General features: G+C 45.8%; 4 protein-coding genes across 4 annotated transcripts; 2 read left to right on the forward strand and 2 right to left on the reverse strand.

Moving 5' to 3' along the window:
• Positions 1-19: 19 nt before the first annotated feature.
• P153DRAFT_321887 (uncharacterized protein) lies at positions 20-9,770 on the forward strand. The gene is made up of 4 exons (XM_033665160.1): positions 20-4,494; positions 4,547-4,950; positions 5,000-9,261; positions 9,316-9,770. The coding sequence occupies exons 1-4, from the start codon at positions 249-251 to the stop codon at positions 9,374-9,376; spliced, it is 8,973 nt and encodes a 2,990-aa protein (XP_033521366.1). The 5' UTR covers positions 20-248; the 3' UTR covers positions 9,377-9,770.
• A 394-nt stretch (positions 9,771-10,164) lies between these two features.
• On the reverse strand, positions 10,165-11,253 carry P153DRAFT_388292 (uncharacterized protein; the record flags this gene model as incomplete). Its single annotated transcript, XM_033670740.1, has 2 exons — positions 10,165-10,490; positions 11,013-11,253. 2 exons carry the CDS (start codon positions 11,251-11,253, stop codon positions 10,165-10,167), a joined length of 567 nt encoding a protein of 188 aa, XP_033521367.1.
• Positions 11,254-14,697: 3,444 nt separating this feature from the next.
• Positions 14,698-15,847, forward strand: P153DRAFT_368997 (uncharacterized protein). The gene has a single exon (XM_033668660.1). It carries the CDS (start codon positions 14,788-14,790, stop codon positions 15,754-15,756), a length of 969 nt encoding a protein of 322 aa, XP_033521368.1. The 5' UTR covers positions 14,698-14,787; the 3' UTR covers positions 15,757-15,847.
• On the reverse strand, positions 15,839-17,285 carry P153DRAFT_399055 (uncharacterized protein). Its single transcript, XM_033671695.1, has 2 exons — positions 17,228-17,285; positions 15,839-17,179 (listed from the first exon to the last, which is right to left on the reverse strand). The coding sequence occupies exons 1-2, from the start codon at positions 17,246-17,248 to the stop codon at positions 16,292-16,294; spliced, it is 909 nt and encodes a 302-aa protein (XP_033521369.1). The 5' UTR covers positions 17,249-17,285; the 3' UTR covers positions 15,839-16,291.
• Positions 17,286-20,002: the final 2,717 nt, after the last annotated feature.

The raw sequence follows: 20,002 nt of genomic DNA on the forward strand, positions 1-20,002 counted from the left end.
CCCCTGGCCGACGTGCATGGATGGCTTTCCCAGTCGACGCCCAACACAACGACGAACCCCCGCGAACTCGACGACGTACCCCCGCCGTCTTAGCGACGCGTAGCTACACGTAGCTGTACCCTCTCCAGGCCACTCGACGCAGCCCACGACAGCCCAGGCAAAAGCTCCTTCCGGCCCTCCCGCCGCTCGCTCGCCCAAGGCCCACGACCGCGTCGACGACCTACAACGATGGCCTACGGCTGAGCACCATGGCCCTCCCCACATTGCAGTTCCTGGCGGGGCTCCTCGTGCTGCTGTACCTGCTCTCTTTCGTCTTATTCGCCTTCATCCGCGTCGTCACAGGCGTCTCGGTGCAGCGACTGGGCTACTCGGGCCTGCGGCGCATCGCCTTTACTCCCAAGGATGGCCTGCGCATCGAGATTCGCGGACTGGGCTTCTCCCTCCACCGCCCCACCTTTGCCCAGCCAACATGGGTCAGCGTCGTTCTCACAGAGGCCAAGGTCATCGTCGACCTCAAGGCCCTGGGAGAGAAGCCTCGAAAAAAGGCGCGATGGGCACACTGGACCAGTGCGTCGACGCACACCGACAAGGCCGAAAAGAGCATCTCGGAGCTCGCGCCCGAAGACGAGAGCGAGGCCCCCGACGGCCCTGGGAGCCAGACATGGAAGCGGCTGACGGAGGCCAAGGAGCAAATTAAGCGTCTGCACGGGAAGATTCTGTGGATTCGGCAGGTGGATTTGATGGCGCAAGGAGTCACCATGGTTGTAAAGGATGTGGGCTCTCTGCACGTGGGCAGCCTGGTCGTGGCTGTCGACACGAGGCGCAAGACTGTCGACCACAGCCGCCTCTTCAATCACCACAAGCCAAAGCCAGACGAACAACAGCGCCCAGCCGAGTGGCGCTTGATCGCTCGTACCGTCCTCTTCACACCCGAGGGTCGCGAGTCGACCGAGATTCTGGACCACTGCACCCTCAACATCCATGGTTTTCTCAAAAAGGAGCTGGAGGGCTTGCGTGATGCGTCCATCGCCCTGAAGCTCGGTCGCCTGCTCATCCCCTATGACGATCTTCACCTATGTCTCGAGCGTGCAAATAACTGCCGACCATCGCACTCACTAAAGAGTGCCCATATTGGCCACACGCCCATCTCATTGACCGATATCATTGAAGAGCTAGACCAACCAGGCACCCGCAAAAAGGGTATTGCCCGCGCTGTTTCGGACTCGAAAGAATTTGCCAGCTCTATTCTTCGCGGCATACATGAGTTCCAATTCGCTGTCAGCTTCTTGGGCCTGACCAAGCAATTCCACGCCAACCATGAATTGGAACCTCCAGTCTACCTGAATATTTCGATGAAGGAACTCGGCATGGACCTGCTCCGGCTGGATCCTCGCAGTCCTGCTCATCTCATGTACTTTTCGCCTGATGACATCGCTCACCAGGCCCTTCTTGCCGCCACTCAGATATCCGTTGGACTTGACGACGGAAATGGCCATCCTGAGCGTCTCCTCTATATTCCCATGGCTACCACTACATTGAACACTACACTTCCTTCGAAGACCGTTCAGTTCTCGGATGACGAGAACAGTGCTGAGCGCAATACCAATATCTTATTCGCCAATCTTGTCATCACTTCTCCATCCTTGGATCTTGATCCTAAGCACTTACCTCTACTCCTTGCCATGTTTCGGAACTTCAAGTCTCAGCGTAAACCCTCCAAAGATAGAAATCGCAAGCGTAATCTAGTTGGTCGACTCTTACCGAAGGCGAATATCAAGATTTCAGTGCACGAACCTGTCATTCGAGTGACGTTACCCCCGACAGACCCGGAAAAGCAGGGATCTGACGAGTTTGATCTACTCATCTCAGCCTCCTCGTCCATGTCCTGGGATATGGAGTCGTCCCATGCTGCAGATGGTGAGCTCCACTATGCGCTTGTATCAACCTTCCGTATGAATTCACAGCAACTCTACTACCAGAACACATCAAGCGAGAAGCACAACCTGCTCACTACAGATTATCTTGAAACCAAAGCACAGCTTAGCGCTACTCCAAACATTGCGCTGGAGATCAGGTCGACTGCACAGTCGTTTTCTATTTCCCTCGTGCGACCCGAAATTATTGAAGGGCTTCGACAGATCAACGCTCAATTGCAGAAGGATATGAGTCGAGGACAGAGCACATCCAGAAAGCAGGCCAATTTCCTCCGCAAGTTGCCGCCGTGGCTTGCGTATGTCCACCTACAGGGCTCGGACTGGAATCTAGAGGTCGCTGGTGTTGATCCTGCGGTATCGAAGCATAGCCGGGGCATTGCTTTGCATCTGGACACCTGGACAGCTGAGTACAAGCAGAGTCGAGATGATGAGAGTGAGCTGAAGCCTGTACGACGCCGCGCAAGTCGTACAATCAACCGTGATGAGCACTTACTACGGTCCTCAACAATCTCATCGCCTATGTCGCCGAGAAAAACGATGGGTAATGCAACAGATGGGAGACGACTTGCTCTACATTTTCATGGTCTGGAGGGTCTCATCATTGAGAGTGCTGATCAGTGGGAGAATGATCCTTGCCTATCGTTACCAGCCATTGAGATAGCCTTCAGCACATCATCAGATAAACAGGGTACACTGTTCCATGTGCATTGCTTCAGCCAGAGTTTGTTTGTACATCATTCTCTTTACCGTCATTTCGCCGTGATGATGGCTATGCAGGTACTGGCAAGGTCTTTTCATTGGCGCACTGAGCCTGTCACCCAGGAGGTGTCAACACCTCCCAACTTGTCTCGTCACTTGACGGCACTATCCCTCGACGACGATAGTGTCGACTCTTTGAGCAAACTGAACCCCGAGATCATGACGATCGAGGCCAAGGCGCAGTTTGTTCAAGTAAAGATAGACATGCCCTCGGATCCCCATCTTATGCTTCAAATTTACGGATTGGAAGCGAGTCGGAATCGATGGACCAATCCTCAAGTCCGATCACGTCTTGTACGCTTATATGCTGAAAACCCCAACATAGAGCATGTCTGGAGTCGCATTGTGTCTGTCAAGTCTTTACGAATAGACTACAGAAAATCGAAGCGGAGATATGGTCACACAGTCACCAACGAACAGTCGTTCGATGTCGCCACGGATGCCATCCGTTTCGCTGTGCCACACCAACTTGTGATACACAAGATCTTCGACAACGTCGCAAATGTTACCAAGACCATCAAGCAGGTGCAACACCGCTTCAGGACTGGGTCAGACGATTATGTGCTGAACAAGGAGCCAGAAGGCCCCAAGCATGTGCCAAAAATATCGCTACGGAGTCGTGCGGTTCTTTTCGAACTTGAGGACAGCTCTTTCGAATGGAAACTCGGCACCATATATCGCATCGGATTGATGGAGCAAAAGCAGAGGCTTGCACGAGCACAGGCCTTCGATCTGAAAGTGAAAAGGCTGCAACACTTGGATGAACAGCGTGGTAACTCGCGTCAACGTGCAAGGTCGGCTCACGGCCATCGGGCGCGAAGCAAATCAAAGAGGAGAGACAAGGAGTTTAAGTTTCACCGACGCGGTAAGAGCGAGGATTCGAGTGGACGAGACTCGATGAATCGAGACCGAATGGACTATCCAATGCGGTACAACTCGGATGGGTTTAGTGGTCTCAGCGGTTCGTGTCAAACTTCTATTGAAGAAGCCCGCGAGAAGTTGAATCGTCTAAATGCTCAAACCTGGAGGAAGCGCATTGATCATGCGTTGGGTACCCAAACCAGAGTCATGCACGACATTCGCTCTGTATTTTGGGGCTTGGACGAGATACCAGACGGTGTTGAGCAGAAAGAGACCATACTTGCCATACCTCAACGACCAGCACTCATGGCGCTTGCAGTGAGTGATTTGGATATTGTCGTTGACAAACCCTCATTTCCGTTATCCGAGTATCCGCGATTTCTTCACCGCGTTGGTAAAGGCATGCCTTTCGAGACCCAATATGCTCTACTCATACCGATGCTCCTTCAAGTCAATATGGGCGAGGCCAAGATTGTCCTTCGGGACTATCCATTGCCACTCCTGCACATCCCCTCGATAGGGACTGCTTCATCGTCACGTTTACCGAGCCTGTCATTGAAGACCGACTTCGTGATCGCGGAAGAATACCGAGACGTTGAGTCTTCGAGAGTAAGCAGGGTGGTTGTGGTACCCCAGGAGTGCACGTCTTCCGGCGAACTCACTGGAGGGTTTGCGGTCGACATTCGTCGCACCGTAGCGCCTGTCAAGACGTACTCGGAGATGGCGATTGATATCAACTCCGCGCATCCCACCAAGATCACTTGGGGTACGTCATATCAGCCTGCAATTCAAGACATGATGCAGGTCATCGAGAACTTCACGAAACCTGCGATCGACCCATCTGAACGTGTTGGCTTCTGGGATAAGATACGATTGACCTTCCATTCCCGTATCAATGTGTCGTGGAAAGGAGACGGAGACGTTCATCTCATTCTGAAAGGTAAGCTCATCTAGTCTCTCTGTTCCTAATTTCATTGGCTGACCTAGTTCAGGTTCGCGCGATCCTTACATGGTCACTGGTCATGGTGCAGGTTTTGTCATGTGTTGGCAGAACGATGTCCAGCTTAGTGTTGCCGAGGATGAGGACCCCAGAAACTTCATGAAAGTCACGAGCGGAAACTACGTTCTAGCTATCCCAGATCTCAGTCATTACGCACGCCATGACGCTGACTCACTGGACTCGACCACTCGTCCAGAGACTGCTTCTAGTACGTCTAGTCGGAAGCAGCCCGCTGTGTTTAAGAAGACAGTGATGAAGTTGAATGGTAACGTTCGTTGGGTTGTTGGGCTGGTATTCGAGCGGACTCTTGAAGACGGTGGGCGCTCTTTCAACTTTGGTCCTCATTACGATGTTGTATTGAAGAATCCCAAGCATGCCAGGCCATCAGGGAACAAGGTAACTATCGTCCAATATGGTACATATGCACAAGACTAACCAAGACAAGCAATACGATGCCTTCCGAGGGTTTCGTAGTGACCATATCCACATGTCCATTGCCATCGCTGCACCGTACGACCGAGAATGGTCTGTCGCTAATCTCGAGCCTTCAAAAACATACAATAGTGTTCATCTTACGCCCAGATTCTTCACACACTTTTTCAGTTGGTGGTCAATGTTCTCGGGAGCTATGTCCTTACCCGTACGACAAGGCAAACTGTGGCCCGGCGTGGAAAAGTCTAGCAAGAAGTTTGGGCGACATCTGGCCACCATCAAGTACAACCTCTTGCTTTCACCGCTATACATGAGCCATATCTACAAGCACAAAGACGCGGAAGACTATGGATCGGATGTTGTTTCGGCAACAGGCTTGAAAGCGCGTTTCGACAGTTTCATGCTCGACCTACACATGCGGCGTGAAGAGTTCCGGACTGTGGTACAAGCGCCCAAAAACCAAGCGGACAGCAAACAGAATCAGACCACTGGCATGCGCATAAACCAAGTACAGCTTGATCTAATCAGAACGGACGTGCGCGCCATCTCGGCTAGTATCGCGGCAATCAACTCCGATGATGTTGACAATGCGACGACTGAGGATATTGCAAACTTCAACCAGGAGTATCTTCTTGCTGATCTTTCCAAGTTCACGATTCCAGACAACGATTGGGGTTGGGTGGATATGGACGATTTCATTGAGTTGGGCTGGATTTTGCCATCGAATCGTCACCCGGAAACACAAATCTTGCCACTTGCTTTTGCTCCCCATTTCACTTACTTCCGTCAAACCGACCACGCCGACAACATCTCAGGTGATCCCAATCGGACCAGTGCGTTCGGGAACGAGCCTACGCACCATTGCGTCATGTCAGCACGAAATGATCCTCGGCAAATACAATGCGGACTGATTGAACAGCGTATACAGCGCGTCAAAGAACAAGTTGCATTCAACCAGAACGCGATCGGTGATCAAGAGCTCAAGATTGTCCGCGAACCCGAGGGCAAAGAAGAGTGTGAACGTCGCTTGGACACCCTGCAAGAGCATGCTCAAATCCTCCAGCGCAAATTGGAATTTCTGGTATCAATGCATGAGAGCCTAATTGAGGATCTGCGCGCGAACGAACGTGTTACGGTTGCTGTTCCTGACAGTGATACAGATGAGAAAGACGAGTATCACGAGGCCCATGAGCATTATCCTTCAGCAATGCCAGAGGAGAAGGGCACAAGTACGGCACCCATCGCCGACTATATCAGTGACTTCAACAATCGATTCATCATCCACAACGTCCATCTAAAATGGAGTAATTCGCAACGTAACATTATACTTCGCTACATACACCAGGTCAGCCAGCGTCGTGGTTTCGTCTACTACATGTCTCGTCGAGCAGTAAAATTCATACTTGACGTCGTGGAAGAACAGAACAAGTCGCGCGGACCTTCAACATCGGAACGTTATGAGGGATCGACCACGCCCATGACTCCACCAGACGAGTCAGGCCCAAGCATCGATGATCATGTTGAACAACTGCTGCAAGATGCTAGGAATTTCATTGGTCCAGAGGAGCCGACTCGGGGCGAAGTCTCTGACCAGCCCGAATCCCATCAAGCCAATGGAGGCGGTATCGCTTCCGAGTATGTCCCTCAAAACGCATATATCGTTCGTCTCATTGCTCCGCAAATCCAACTGCAGAGTGAAAAAGATATCAAGGCCGCAGTGCTGGTGACAGCAAAAGGCATGCAACTCAAGGTGCTCCAGATCATGGACAGAGATAGAGTCAACGACGATGTCTCTGGTTTGGTTCAGCGACGTTTCACGGCTGCCATGAACAGCATGCAGATATTTGTCACAAACACAAAGACTTTTGGTAGCATGGAAGATATTCATATGTATTCTGGAAGTACGTACGGGGCACCTGTACGGTCGGCCTGGCCGCCTTGGGTGCCATTTGAAGTCATGTTCGAATTCCACTCGACCCCCTATGGCTTCCAACGGGTCATTCAAAAGACTTCAGCTAGCATGCGTTTTGATAAGTACAATACCCTTCGTTTGAAGTACAATGACGACATCTCTGGCGGCGACTCCGCCTCGTCGACGAGTGCGACCAACAAAGAGAGTAGGATCGATCACATCTGGGTTGACTTCCCTCACATCCGAGCTCTTTGCGATTCGAGACAGTACTACGCGATGTACGTCATTGTACTCGATTTATTGTTGTATAGCGAACCTCTAGGTAAAACGCGTAATGAACGCCTTGAGAAAATCATGCTCGCCTCGGATTTCAGCGATCTTACTGGCGCCCCTAATCTTGTTATCGGCCTTCAAGAGCGAATCCGTCAACTGGAAGAGATCAAAACCGTCTTCCAGGTCAATGAAACGTTCCTCGACAAGCAAGGTTGGGAAGATCGTATCGAAGTCGAGAAGGATTTGGCCATATACGAAGATGAGCTATTCTTCGTCATGAAGGCCATCACTACCACGCAGCGCAAGCAAGACGATCGTGCACAAGCAAAGGAGTCTACAGGACTGCTGCGTTGGTACATCTCGGCATCAGAGATCGTCTGGCACCTTCTCCGTGAAGGAGAAGAATCTTTGGCGGAATTCCAGCTAAAGAATGCAGTATACGATCGCACAGACCACAATGACGGCTCAAATTCCAACTTACTGGAGATTGGCAAGGTTCGCGGCTTGAACCTGCTTCCAAATGCACTGTATCCTGAAATGATTTCGCCCTACCTTGAGAAGAACCGTGTTTTACCAAAGAATGCTAGGTGTCTCAAGGTCGAGTTCATCATGCTTGAAGCCATAGCTGGTATTCCTGTAATGGAACACTTCGAAGTAAGTCTGTTCCCGTTAAAGGTACAATTGGAGTACGAGATAGGCAAGAAACTCTTCGAGTATGTTTTCCCTACTGGCAAGAACAAAAACGGGGAGAATGGAAACTCTTCGCCTTTCTTGATCAAGCATGCTCTCCCCTCGCCAGACGAGGATGATGATGATGGAAACGACGCTAGTGTCAATACCAGCATGAGCGCGTCATTCTCACAAGGGAATGGCATAGGGGAGGCTCTCAAGCAACGCCTTACTCCTACTCTGCAACTACCAGATCCGCAGCAGAAGTCCGATCGCAAGATCAAAAGCAGCCCAGAGAAGAGACCCGGCGCTCAATACTTCCGCTTCTTCCGCGACAACCCATCTCGAAGCGGGACTGAGCTTCGCAGGACCTTGCATCCTAGTTCGGCACTGGCACCGCCCGGAAGTTCACCTGCATATGTCCCGTCCAGGCCTGGCTCCATTCGAACGGGTTCAACGACGGGCTCTATCGCAGCGTCTCAAAACGAGTCTGAACGGAGTAGTAAGCGATTCGCACTCTATCGCACGGGAACCAACAACACTATTGCGAGCGACAAACGTACTAACAAGAAGCCGAGAAGCGATGACCTCACGCAGATGATGAACCGTGCGAATAACTACATGACGCTGGCATACATCAACATGCAATCCACAACACTCTGCCTATCTTACAAAGGCAAAGGACAGCGCAATTTCGAGGATGTGCACGACCTTGTCTTCAAGATGCCGACCCTCGAATATCGAAACAAGACGTGGTCGAATCTGGACCTCGCACTCCAGCTCAAGAAGGATATCATGCGCGCCCTCATTTCCCACACCGGCGCCATCATCGGCAACAAGTTCTCACAGCATCGCCCTTCAAAGAACGCACCGTCCCGCCTACGCCAACTTACAAGCAGCAGTACCAAACTCGCGGCGTCGCCCGATCTCTCGGGCACAGACTCGAACTCGATACGCGACTACAGTGCTGGCGAGTCCGACACCGAAGCCAATTCAAGGCAATCCTTCACTAGCGGGCGCCAAGGGAGTGTATTTAGCACCGTGTCCGAGGAGTCCTCACAGCGCTCCCTCCGACCGGGCACCAGCTCCGACGCGCGCTCCCTCCGACCGGGCACCAGCTCCGGCGCGCGCTCCCTCCGACCTGCCACCAGCTCTGGCGCACGCTCTACGCACGGCAGCATCATGGGTGGCTACCACGGCCTTGGCATTGACGAAGTGGCCGATGGACGGGCGTTTGCGGACGAACTGTCAAGAGTTGACAACACGGAGCCTGTGCATGCAAATCTAATTCACAGTCTTAGCAAGCACTTGACACAAGTCACACCGTTTTCTGGACATAGAAGGGAGAGAGCGGTGAGTGGCGGCGCGAGTATGAAGGAAGGGAGTTTTTTGGGGGGCGAAGAAGGAGATGGCGAGGATGGGTAAGTAGCCCCTGGCATTGGCTCGGGGCCTGAACGTTTGCTAACGTGCCGTAGGCCTAAAAAGAAAGCCAAGATGTTCGCTCAGAAGTTTCTTGGTCGCAGTCACGGCAGCTAGTGACTCTTGTGCGCGTTATCCACCTCATCACGGTCGGTAGTAATGGCTTCTTTCACGAAGTACCACCGGGCTCTCACTATTGTGAGTTGTTATATTGTATGTACCATTGCTTCTCACTTTAGAGTCTTGTTTGCTATGTGTTTCTTTCGTGTGGGGAAAATTGGTTTGCTACGCGCGACACCGGCGTCAAGATAGATGGAGGTCTGCTTACGTTGTTGGTTGCATTGGGATACTGTCGTCTTGCGATTTCATTTTTGTTTTGTACAGCACTAGATGATACGTCCATATAATACGCTACCAATTTCTTCGTTATAAAGCCCGTGCCTTCTGTCAAAGGCTATGAACATATGTTGTTGCATTGCATGTAAGTAAGTCGAATATAGACTAAGCACCCATCAACGATACTAAGTTGGCGATAAACTCCCACATTTTATCAACTTAGAAAAGCACTTCAGTTCAAAGTTAAGCATTCAATCGGCGTATCGTATCATTCAGATTCAGCCCCAGGTTCAGGAATTTTGATTGTTCGGTTTTGCGTGTCTGAAAGCAAATGTAAAACCAAGAACGTGCTTCAAGAGACACTATGTTGTTCTTGCCTATGTCACATTCGACTGGTCTGAGTGTCTTTCTGCCTGCTGCACAACCGTTGAGACTCGGGATGCCTTCACGCTTGGTGCAAGCTCTTCCTGGCTGCTCCTGGTGTCATCCCAGTAAGGGTCTTCTCTACCTGTCCTAGATCGTCCTGGCCCCATGTTTACAATCTGCATTCTGATCTCATCTGGACTACTTCAATTTGTGCCCGATCGACTGTGAGGCTGTCGCACATGGCCTTGCGTGTCGTATAAGATATTTGTCGTGCAGACAGTACGGTAGAGAACAGCGAAGGCAAGGCAGCAGCCTATGCAGACCGCTATGGGAGTTTCGACCATTGTCCAGATTGCAAGCCATGAGGGACTGGGCGAGGCGGAGATGCCAGCGTTGATGCCAATCTGGGCGACGCGGAGAGTGGCGACGACGATGCACACGAAACCTGATGCGAAGAGGATGATTACAGTTATCTTTTGTCCTCGTGCCATTTGTAGATTCCAGACGAGCTTGATGGGCAGGGCAATAACTAGGTAGTGTCAGCCGCCGATTGTGTGACGTAGCGACAGTCGCCCTTGATCAAGCGTGGTAATGATGCCTATGTAAGACACGCACACAAAGAGAAAAACCCTGGGACTTGCTCATGAAGTCTGACAGTATGTCAACCGTGTAAGATGTGCACAAATTGGCGAACTGATCGTGTACACTTCGAGCACCTTTGCAATCCCCGTTTTCTCATTGATGCTCCAAAATCCAAACAGGAAGTCACATATGAGGCGATACAACCGGCAAGAGACCACACAAAGGTTATCCTTGGAACAATACAGTATAAAAAGGGTAGAGTTCAGAAGAGTACTTGCGACGACGCAAAAAAAAAATATACATCACCAGGGCTTTACATCGAAGGCAAACTTTTCATCAGATTCTTGTAAAGTATCAGCAGAGACAACTTGGCAGACCATAGAGCAAGTCAAAACAATGTGTTTGTTAGAGAATTATCTGTATATAGAAACAAGTTCTTGTTGCATAGTCGGGGGCGGCGCAATATCACCTCGTTCGACCTTGTCGATCATATATATCTTGGGGAAGATGGTCATGTATAACATCGCCATGACAAGGAAGAGAAAGAATGCCAGATATAATAAGAAGTCCTGCATTTCCCATCTTTTGTGATTCCACATTTGCATGCCCGCGCACGTGAGAACAAAGATCGAAGACAGTGTTATCATGGCGTAAGAAATTCCGGGAAGCTGAAATTGCGAGAACACGTCTTTGTAAGTGGAGCCCGACATGGCTGGTATGTTATTGACAAGAGGAAATACCGGGTTAACGCCAATTGTAAGGAGGCATGCGTGGCCAGCGGTAGCTGTCGAATGGCTTCGTAGTATGTGACGAGGTAGAACGTTGGAAGATATCGCTTGACTTGCTCGAAGTTCATCAATTTCAATGCATGTGTATTGCATCTGTATGCATTGGTGCCTATATGGAAGTCCAGACCATGGGAACAAGTTGGAATCGATTCCCAGGCGGCACACCATTCCGAGCGGCACACAGAATGGGTCAGAAGCCTGGCCTCGTACTGATGCAAGCCGGTAAGACCTCCACAACGGACATGCAGGAGAGTTCGTTGTGAGACGATGCGTATATCCTCGCTCAGACCGGGTTCTGCGCTCTTTAGATACCAGTGAACAGAATGTGTCGTTGGCCCTGATACCATTGAAACTAGCATGCTGGCAGTCTATACTTTGACCAATAATCCGAGTCTGCCCTGTTCGATTCGGAATTAGTATGAATGGAACGGCTTATATTGACGACATGGTAGATGTGTCTGAGGAATTTGTCTACTGCTAGTTGAATCCAGTCTGGATATAAATTCGGACATGGCCCCTTGACGCTGAGGTATGGATGCTGAGCAATTAGTATGCAGTTCAAATATGTACAATTTATTTCAATTTCTTTAGCATGTGAGTGGTCAAGTCTGTCCATGCTTACAGCTTTCGCTATATCGCATGCTGTCTAGCGATAAAGGTACAATGTAGAGCTACTATTGTCACTAACGGTGAGCACTAAAGTGTTTCGAGTTTCTCAACGCCAACACAGTAAAAGTGTCGTGACACAGATCCAAACACGATTTAACAAAATAGCTCAGAGATTGTAAAGAGAAAGAGTAAGGGTGTATCTTCAGCGTTGAAACAGAGAATAGTAGTAGCAATTATGCTCAACCAATATGTAAGAAACGTCTCAGAAAACAAATCAAGTTTGGAAAACGATACAAAACGCCGAAAACTTTTACTGATAAACCAGAACTTTTTGTCTTGAACAACAAATCATAATTTTGTATGGCTCTTTACATTCAGCTTGAGTTCATCAAGTATCACATTCCCCCCCTTCCTTGCCCCTTTCCCCCTCTAGCCAGTTGTTATTCAATATGTAATATAGTTGTCAAAGGTTAGTCCCCTGTACCGTCCGCGATAGAAGCTTGAATTAGCCATGGCTACTTCTACATAGTCTATGCGTACAAAGTGTTTACTTTATCTCCAATCTCCCACTCAGTCAAGTTATATACTCGAACCTATCCGCCGTCTTTTTCGTATTATACTCTTCAGCCTTACCAACTCAGACCAGATGACCTTCTCTTTGATCTGGATTGACCGCCTGCAGAACTACACGCTCAGGCTCGGCGGTAACCATGCAGTTAGTTGGATAGTATACAGATGAAAGAGGCTGTAGTACGCGCTTTCAGGGTTCGGACGAGGAAGAACGAGAAGTGTATGCTCCGAGACTGGAGCGCCGACGTCAATGGATGAGGATCGTCTTGGGCCCGGGAGTATGGAACAATTGGGGGAGTGTGTACAGAAAGATTTGCGTTTCCCCGTTGTAGTAAATGGCGAAGGTGCGTGTAATAGTCGATGAACTGAGAGATCGTGGCGCCGATGCCTGTCACAAGAGAAGTTATGAAGTCTTCAGGGGCGAGTATGTGTGCAAACCTGATAGGGGAGGGTGGGGAGGCGATGCTAGCAAAGCATTGACAATGAACATCTAGGCAAAGGCGCAGATGGGATAAACGGACATTGTTCCAGGGATCGGCCGTGAAATAGGTGGGGCAAAAACGTTTAAGTTAGCTAGTATGCTTCGTAAGGGTTAGAATGTCCCTGTGATCGTGTCCGTTGTATACCAGTTGTTGCACATCCAACTACTTATCATTCCTTAGCCACAACCTTTCAAACTACGCAGTCCTGAGCATACTCCACAAAGGATCCTCTAACTGCCGTTCTAGTTGCAAGGCATACCTGATCACTGTATCTGGGCACTTGTACATTTCATCTTTGAGTGTGTGCCTGAAATGAACCAAGCCCTGGAGAATGACTAAGAAGCTGATGTGGATGGAGTTCTGCTTCGGTACATACTTGCTGATTATCATGAATACTGGCGGTAGGGGAACATACTGGGTCTAGCAGTTCATGGTCACAGACTGCACCAGATGAATGAGAGGACCCTGTGTCGATAAACCGAGTGGCTGGTTCTGCAGGCGATGGTAGGTAGAATTAACAGCACCCGTCAGGTGGTTGATGACGTCTTTCATACAAGACACCTCGGGAATGACCATGAATTTATACAGAACGGCCATGTTTACGAACCGCAGAGGAGGATATCGACATCTTTGCGTGGGTGCGCACGCCACTTTGGCAAGGTTATTCGAACGTGGCTCTAAGATTAGTCTCCTAATGATAACGGCTGACCATCAAGTATAGCTTTTGAGCAATGGTAAGTACGATGTTGTTCGAGCGTCGATGCCTGATATCACTCCCTTTTTGGACAGTTTAGGAGCTATCATCGCACTACACCAAGCCGCGCCCTGCGTGATAACAGACCGTAGAAAAGACACTTGATAATCTACCTCAGCTTTACTTCTACCATGACACGTCCCTACATCGGTAGACACCTACACACAATCAAGTACAACAGGGATGGCTGCCAAGTTTGCCCCCTACGCACTCATGCCACGATATATACGTATAGAGGCGGCAATGCTGTATGGATGAACAACTTTATGGTGAGTCGTGAGATTGGTTTCTGCCTTGTCCGCGCGATGTAATACTCACCTGGTGGATTGGATGCGATAGCCATAAGATAGGGTTTATGCCCATCCACGAGATTGTCTTAGTACTTCCTCAATATCGAATTTCACAGAGTATCGTGACCATGCTGATGTGGAGATGCGGGCCAGATAATTCATACGAAGAGCCATTTTCAACGATATTGTCCAGAAAGGCTGACACTTATGTCTTTTCTAGCCACTCTCACGACGGGTAAACGTCCAAATCGTTCACAGAGCCTACATGAGCTTATCATTGCTTAAAGTAGATGTTTTGAAGCCTTCGCCAGGTTATTACACAATATGCCTTAGGTAGCAATTGAGCGAGGTCGGATACCGTACTAAATTCGCCGACCTGCCGTCAACGATACGTCATCGATATTCCCTATGATTCACGTCATTATTACCCTAGTAAAGTCAGACGAAAACCCATTGATTCCACCCTTATTGGACATCACTGACGATGAGCGACTAGTGGAAGCTAATCATTGACCACTCGATTGCCACTCGCCGAAGACGTGGTTTCGCGAAATGGCAAGTCAGTATTGCCACCGTGCGATAGACTGATCATTTGGTGGATACATAATCTTTTTAATGAGCAATGATACATTTGGTTATTCACATCTGTCTTTCTTTAATCTCAGTCTCCTTTGCGTTACTAGCAGCATTACTGATCTTTGTTGGCATTGTCGCGTATTGCAGCCCTGGGTGTCATCACGAGTTCAGTCCCATGGATTCTTCACCATCCCCCGCTGCAATCATTCACACAAATCATGCAACTCCAGTCCACCAGAAACGAAAGCGTCTTCCTAAGCCGGTTATCTCTCCTTTTTTCGCAAAGCTTGGGGAGAATACTGTCTCGAGAACAAACAAATCGTTAAGAAATACTGCAGCGTCTGTTCCGCGGGTACGCCTCTCAGGTCTTTCCGCTTCTACAGAACGTCGTCAGGGCACAGTTATTCGTATCTTGAGCGATCCACCAGTTTGCTCTCAAAAACTAGCCAAACGCAAGACGTCGCGTCGTCTACGAGGGCCAACAATTTCACCATACTTCTCGTCTCCACTAACGAAGCCTCAACCAGTGGACCCGTTTTCACTTCCAATCGTCCCTCCTGGTCTCGGCTTCACCCTTGAGCCAGCAGGACCTGTGGGACTAATTCAAGAGCGTATATGCAGAAGTTTGTTTGCCTTGGTTGTTCAAGCCATGTTATGGAACAAGACTAGAGGCACTGCCGGTCGCCCTGTACTCTTCCAACTTCTGTGCACATATCCCACACCGGAAATATTGGCCGCTGCGAATGAGGAAGACCTTGTGAATATGATCTGGCATCTGGGACTGCAGTGCAGTCGAGCCTCAAACTTGATCAAGATGGCAGCTGGATGGATTGAAGCGCCTCCTCGTGCAGAGACGATCTTGAAGAAAAAGACTTTCAAGCCAAGCAATAATGGTGGTTGTGAGATATCACATCTCCATGGTGTCGGCCAATATGCAGAAGACTCTTTCCGCATCTTCGGTAGAGATCGATTACGTGCAGCTGATAAATCACGGTACAAGTTCGAACCTGAGTGGAAGCGAGTTATACCACAAGATAAGGATTTGCGGCGATACATTCGATGGAAATGGGAGGTAGAGGGATACGAGTACGACTACGAGTCAGGACGTCATTGGAAGAAGAAGTCTCCTATCACGAATGCCTAGAACTCCGGTGTGAATTAAAAGGCTTCGCTGTCGGCAAATGGAAACAAAACAAATTGTTACATGTGTGTATATTGAATTATATAGATTCATAATGTAGTGCCTATTTCTAGGTTAAAACCACTATACGCCCCAACAAGCGCCGCAAGAGAGACTACACTAGATGAAACCTCTGGATTGCAGTACCCGCTCTTGTTGATTAAAATCCTCTGTCTGAAAGCTCAATACCCAATTGCATGCATAGCAGCGTCAATGAATCCTCCGCCACCACCACTACCTCCTCCACCACCTCCGCTTAAGAGACCGAACCACTTCGCCAGAGCATCAAACTGTATACAACACAGCTTCTAATCTACTCAATCTAACGCGTCTAGGGAATGTTCTTCTGCATTGGTTGATAGAGGATATTTGGATTAGGCAGCAGGCGCACTGTATTTGTAGGGAAACCAGAGGAATGCTTCATTTTTGGTGATTAATCATTGGACATTTCTTTCTCTCAGTCGACAATTCCAGAACATTCAATGTTATTTCTGCTTCCCTAAGAATTTACCTTGCTTTCCAATTCCATCTCTGGTGGGAGCGAAAAGGGAACGCGATTGATGCCATAGCTGCAGTCCTCGAGCTGCGCTAGCTCCTCAGGATGGTTGTAAAGAAGCGGTACAAGTAGCCGGGAGAACGATTTGAATCTTGGTTGGTATTTCGCAGAGGCAGCCTCGAATATTGGAGGATAAAAGCCAGCACAACCCCAATCGATCAGCCAGACCTGGTTGCTGGTGTCTAGAATGAGGTTTCGAGGGCTGAGATCTCCATGAACGAGGACAAAGTAAGGACACTGTAGAGGTAGAGCATCCGGCGAGGCTTGCTTGTAACGCTTGCTCATGTTGAGTTTCCAGGTAATCCACTTCTGAAATACGTCTTTCGTCGGAAACGGTCCTGCGCCATAGTCACTGAACCACATGCCACGGGATATTCCTCCGCCATTAACGCCTGGATGATCGCAGTGTACAGATTGTAGCTGATCAACCATAGCCGCAACCTGTTCAGCCACACTTTTCTGGACATCGAGAGTGAGTTCGTCCCAACATGTGTCCAGGGAAGGACTCTCTATATAGTCCATGACTATGTAGCCTTCGACACCAAAATATGACGAGGAATGATCAATGTTGAAACAACGATAGACTTGAGGCAGCCTAACTCCCGAAAACTTCGTTGCGACGTATCTCATAGTCTCCCCTTCTGAGGCTAGAACAGTGGTCCCAAATTTCATGACCAGAGTTTTGGACAGTCGTACGACTTTCATGCGCGCAATCGAGTAAAGAACTGGAGCAACTTTGCCATATGCTATAAGTTCCTCCTCTGGCATCGAAGAGATATCAAAGGCTGCGCTATCTAGCGGGAATATAGTTGAAGGACTTCGAGCGGCCGGCTATGTTCTTTAGTGATTTTCCATCGCGAGCTGAGATAGGGCACTTACATCGACATAGGGTTCCATCATCGTGCACGGGCGAGGGGTGGGTGTTGCTTAAGCAGTGCGACTATGCCTGCCCACACATTTGACTAATGCTGCCCACAACCCACATCGCGCAACACTACTGCGGCTCTAAGTTATTAGTGCGCGCTACGTAAGATTTATGTTTAGCGTGTATCTATCAAAAGTTTCTAGATAAACTTATAACCTTATTATTATTTTATATTTATAGCGTATTTATACTACAAGTATAAGTATATAAATATAATATAGTAAGAATCTAATATAGTAACTTAGTATAAAGGCTAATACCTAGCCCCTTTTTATATAGTAAAAATTAGTAAGAGTATATAGTAATAGTAATAAAAAGCTAATTAGTATACTATTTCTTAATAACTAGCTACTTAATATACTAGTATAAAAAGATATTTAAAAGCCTTATTAGCTATTAGTTAAGGTTTAGTTATATTATAAATACTAGCTTATATTTTAAACTATAGCTAAGTTAGAAAAGCTTTTTAATTAACTAGTAATTCTAAGTAAATAACTAATATAGCTTAAAAAAAAGTATAGGTAGTAATTATTTTTATAAGTTAGCTAGTATATTAATACTCTTTACACGATAAAGGTTAAGATATAAGTACCTTATTTATTTCTTTATTTATTAAATGTAATCTTCTTTTATAACTAAAATTAGACTTAACTAATAATATAGTTCTATTAGTCTAGCTAAGAAGTTTCTATACTTTATCTTATAATAAACTAATACTTAAAGAGTAAAATAATTAATAATTAGTACTAGGATAGTACTTTAGATATCTTTAATAAGATCTTTAAAAACCTAGTTAAGTAGTAAAAAGAAAAAAAAAAAATTACTTAGTATAATAGTAATATAGCCTACTAAAGTAATTTAAAAATTAGGTAGTACCTTATATTTAGTAAAAGGCTTTAAGTAAAACTTAATAAAGTTAAAATTTAGCTTTTTTAATTTAAGTTTATAAAACTAATAATACTTTCTTTTATACTAAGTTTTTTTAACTTAATAGTATTACTATTAAGTATTACAGTAGGGTAACACAGATAAAAAGTTACTTTAAAAGTCTACTATTTTAAGAGCGTATATCTTAGTAAGTAATAGAGCTATAAATATAAAAAAAGAAGTTTTTAAAAGAGAAAGCCTAGCTTAATATTTCTGTAATTAAAGGTAAATATACTTACTATCTAGTAAAATTAATATATAAGCTAGAAGTAGACCCTAAAGTTTTTCTTTATTTTAACTAGCTAGAACTTTTTTTTAGACGTATAAAGTTCAGTTTTTTTTAGGTATATATAGAATAGGCTTTAATAAGCATTACATTACCTAATTTATAGTATAAATTTGTTAACTAAAAGATTTTTAAATCTAACTTTAAATCTAGTAATAGTAAGTTAGTAAGCTAAAATTACGTAATTACATGCTAAAATAGTAGTATATAATAGATATCTTCTAGAAAAAAAATCCTAGACTTCTATTTCCTTAGTAATATTTTTAAAATAGAGCTAAAATTCTTAAAATTTAAACCTTAAGTTAAGCTTCTTTTAAAAGCTAAAACTTCTACTTCTACTATAGCTATAACGCTAGAAAAGCCTCTAAAGTCTATTAAAAATACTATTAATAGAATAAATTAAAAAACTCTTAATATAACGCCTCTAAAATCTATTAAACAAGGACGTGTTTCTAAGCTATCTAAAAGAGAAGAAAGAGTTATTAACAGGGCTATAATAAATAACCCTAAGGTTAGAAATAAGAGTATATTAGTTAAAAATAACCTTCCTATATATAAAAGAAGCTTACAAAGATTTTTTAAAAGAGAAAGATATTCTATTAATATAGCTTCTAAAAAAGCTTTATTAGATAGATATAAAGCTAAAAGGAGGCTTTTACTAGCTAAAGAGTAGGATAAAAATATTAGAAATATAAAACTTAATAAGATAGTATTTTTTAATAAGTTAGTAATCTAGCGTAGGTATAGTACTAGAAAGGAATATTACAAAAAGAAGGAAAATAACAGAGTTAGTAACTAAATAGTTAATATAACTAATATAAGTAAGTCTAAAATCTTTTCTAGTAAGCTTAGTTTTAGAGCTTTTTATTCTTTTTATTCTTATTTAACTATCTTTTTTATAGCTTTAAAACTAACTTTTTTATAGCCTAAAACATTTCTATCTAAGTTTTAAGAGTAATTAAGATAGGTAGATACTCTAAATTAGAGGTTATTAAAACGCCTTTTATAACTAAGTCTTATATAAATAAAGACTACCTAAGAAAGGTTTTAATACGCTATATTAAACTAGCTATTAAAAAAAGTAAGTTTATTATTCTTTATTTCTAACTCTTTTATTATTTTTAACCTTTATTTTTACTCTTTTAATTTCTTTTAAATTCTTAAAAAATTCTTTATACCTATATCTATTTAGGGTAGAAGTTTTAGTAAGATAATATTAAAACTTATAAAACGCTAAATATAATAGCTTAGTTTAAGAGAAATAAAATTTCTTTTTATTAGTATTTACCCTACAGCCTAGATCTAGTACCTATTAAAAATATCTAGAGTCTATTAAAAGATAGACTAGATAATAAAATAAGTACTAGTTTAGAAGTAGAAGCTAGTAAGGCTAGTGTAGAAGCCTTTAAGAGAGCTATATATAAGAAGTAGGATTTAATCTTATAATAGAGTATAGATAACTATATTTTATCTATGCCTAGGCGTTATAAGGTAGTTATAGACGCTAAAGGGTAGT

This window comes from Dothidotthia symphoricarpi (assembly GCF_010015815.1).
Source record: "Dothidotthia symphoricarpi CBS 119687 unplaced genomic scaffold P153scaffold_16, whole genome shotgun sequence".
Classification (NCBI taxonomy): Eukaryota; Fungi; Ascomycota; class Dothideomycetes; order Pleosporales; family Dothidotthiaceae; genus Dothidotthia; species Dothidotthia symphoricarpi.